General features: G+C 39.5%; 1 protein-coding gene across 1 annotated transcript; it reads left to right on the top strand.

Annotated features, from left to right (window-relative positions):
* The first annotated feature begins 83 nt into the window (after positions 1–83).
* On the top strand, positions 84–1,037 carry LOC103607869 (olfactory receptor 7A10-like). The gene has a single exon (XM_008592335.1). The coding sequence runs from the start codon at positions 84–86 to the stop codon at positions 1,035–1,037; it is 954 nt and encodes a 317-aa protein (XP_008590557.1).
* Positions 1,038–1,461: the final 424 nt, after the last annotated feature.

The raw sequence follows: 1,461 nt of genomic DNA, 5'->3' as shown, positions 1-1,461 counted from the left end.
TTTTTTTTTTTTTTTTTTTTTTTTTTTTTTTTTTTTTTTTTTTGTCTTTTTTCTTTTTTTCTTTTGGAAGTCACCTCCACCACATGAAACCAGAGAATTATACACAAACTCCAGTATTTCTTCTTCTGGGATTTTTTGAGGAACCAGAATTGCAACCCATCCTCTTCGGGCTGTTCCTGTCCATGTACCTGGTCACCATGTTTGGAAACCTGCTCATCATCCTGGCCATCATCTCAGACTCCCACCTGCACACACCCATGTACTTCTTCCTCTCCAACCTGTCCTTCATAGACATCTGTTTCACTTCCACCACCATCCCAAAGATGCTGATGAATATACAGACACAGAGCAAAGTCATAACCTACACAGTCTGCATCACCCAGATGTTCTTTTTCACACACTTTGTAGGACTGGACAGCTTCCTCCTAACTGTGATGGCCTATGACAGGTTTGTGGCCATCTGTCACCCACTACACTACAAAGTCATCATGAGCCCCTGGCTCTGTGTGTTGCTGGTTCTGGTGTCCTGGATGATGAGTGTCCTGCAATCCCTGTTACATTCTTTAATGGTGTTGAGACTTTCCTTCTGTACACACTTGGAAATCCCCCACTTTTTCTGTGAACTCAATGAGGTCGTCCATCTTGCCTGTTCTGACACCTTTCTTAATGACCTGGTGATGTATTTGGCAGCAGCACTGCTGGGTGGGGGATCCCTTTCTGGTATCCTTTACTCCTACTCCAAGATAGTTTCCTCCATACGCAGAATTTCATCAGCTCAGGGGAAGTATAAAGCATTTTCCACCTGTGCATCTCACCTCTCAGTTGTCTCCTTATTTTATTGTACGATCCTAGGAGTGTACCTTAGTGCAGCTGCTACACACAACTCATACTCAAGTGCAACAGCCTCAGTGATGTACACTGTGGTCACACCCATGCTGAACCCCTTCATCTACAGTCTGAGGAATAAAGACATAAAAAGGACACTGAAGGATTCTTTGGTAAAGAAACTAAGAAAAAGCCAATTCTCCTGTTGCTAAAGATGTGCACCTGTTTGTAGGAATTAAAGCCTTAATGCTGAAAATTGCTCTTATTTAATTAGATCATGGATATATGACTTGCTCCTTTTCTTATATCCAGGAATTTCAATTTCTTTGATTTTGAGTGCTTTGTAAAATGTAAGCAATTTTCATTTATTAAGCTTTCTTCTCTGTCAAATATACAACATACTTTCCCATCATCATTTTTCTGCTCTCGCAACTTAATTCTCAACATTGGATCAGAAACAATTTGGAAATTCTTATGTCTCATATAGTAATGAATTGTACAAGTTTTATGGAATAAACTATACTTATCAACTAAGGCCATTTAGAAAGTTCTACTGTAGAAAAATTTCTGACACCACATCTTCTCACCTTTGTGTCTATCATTCATTTCAATATCTCTACCTTGAATTCTCTTTCT

Source organism: Galeopterus variegatus, unplaced genomic scaffold (genome assembly GCF_000696425.1).
Source record: "Galeopterus variegatus unplaced genomic scaffold, G_variegatus-3.0.2 Scaffold7786, whole genome shotgun sequence".
Classification (NCBI taxonomy): domain Eukaryota; kingdom Metazoa; phylum Chordata; class Mammalia; order Dermoptera; family Cynocephalidae; genus Galeopterus; species Galeopterus variegatus.
This window is presented reverse-complemented; position numbering and strand designations above follow the sequence as displayed.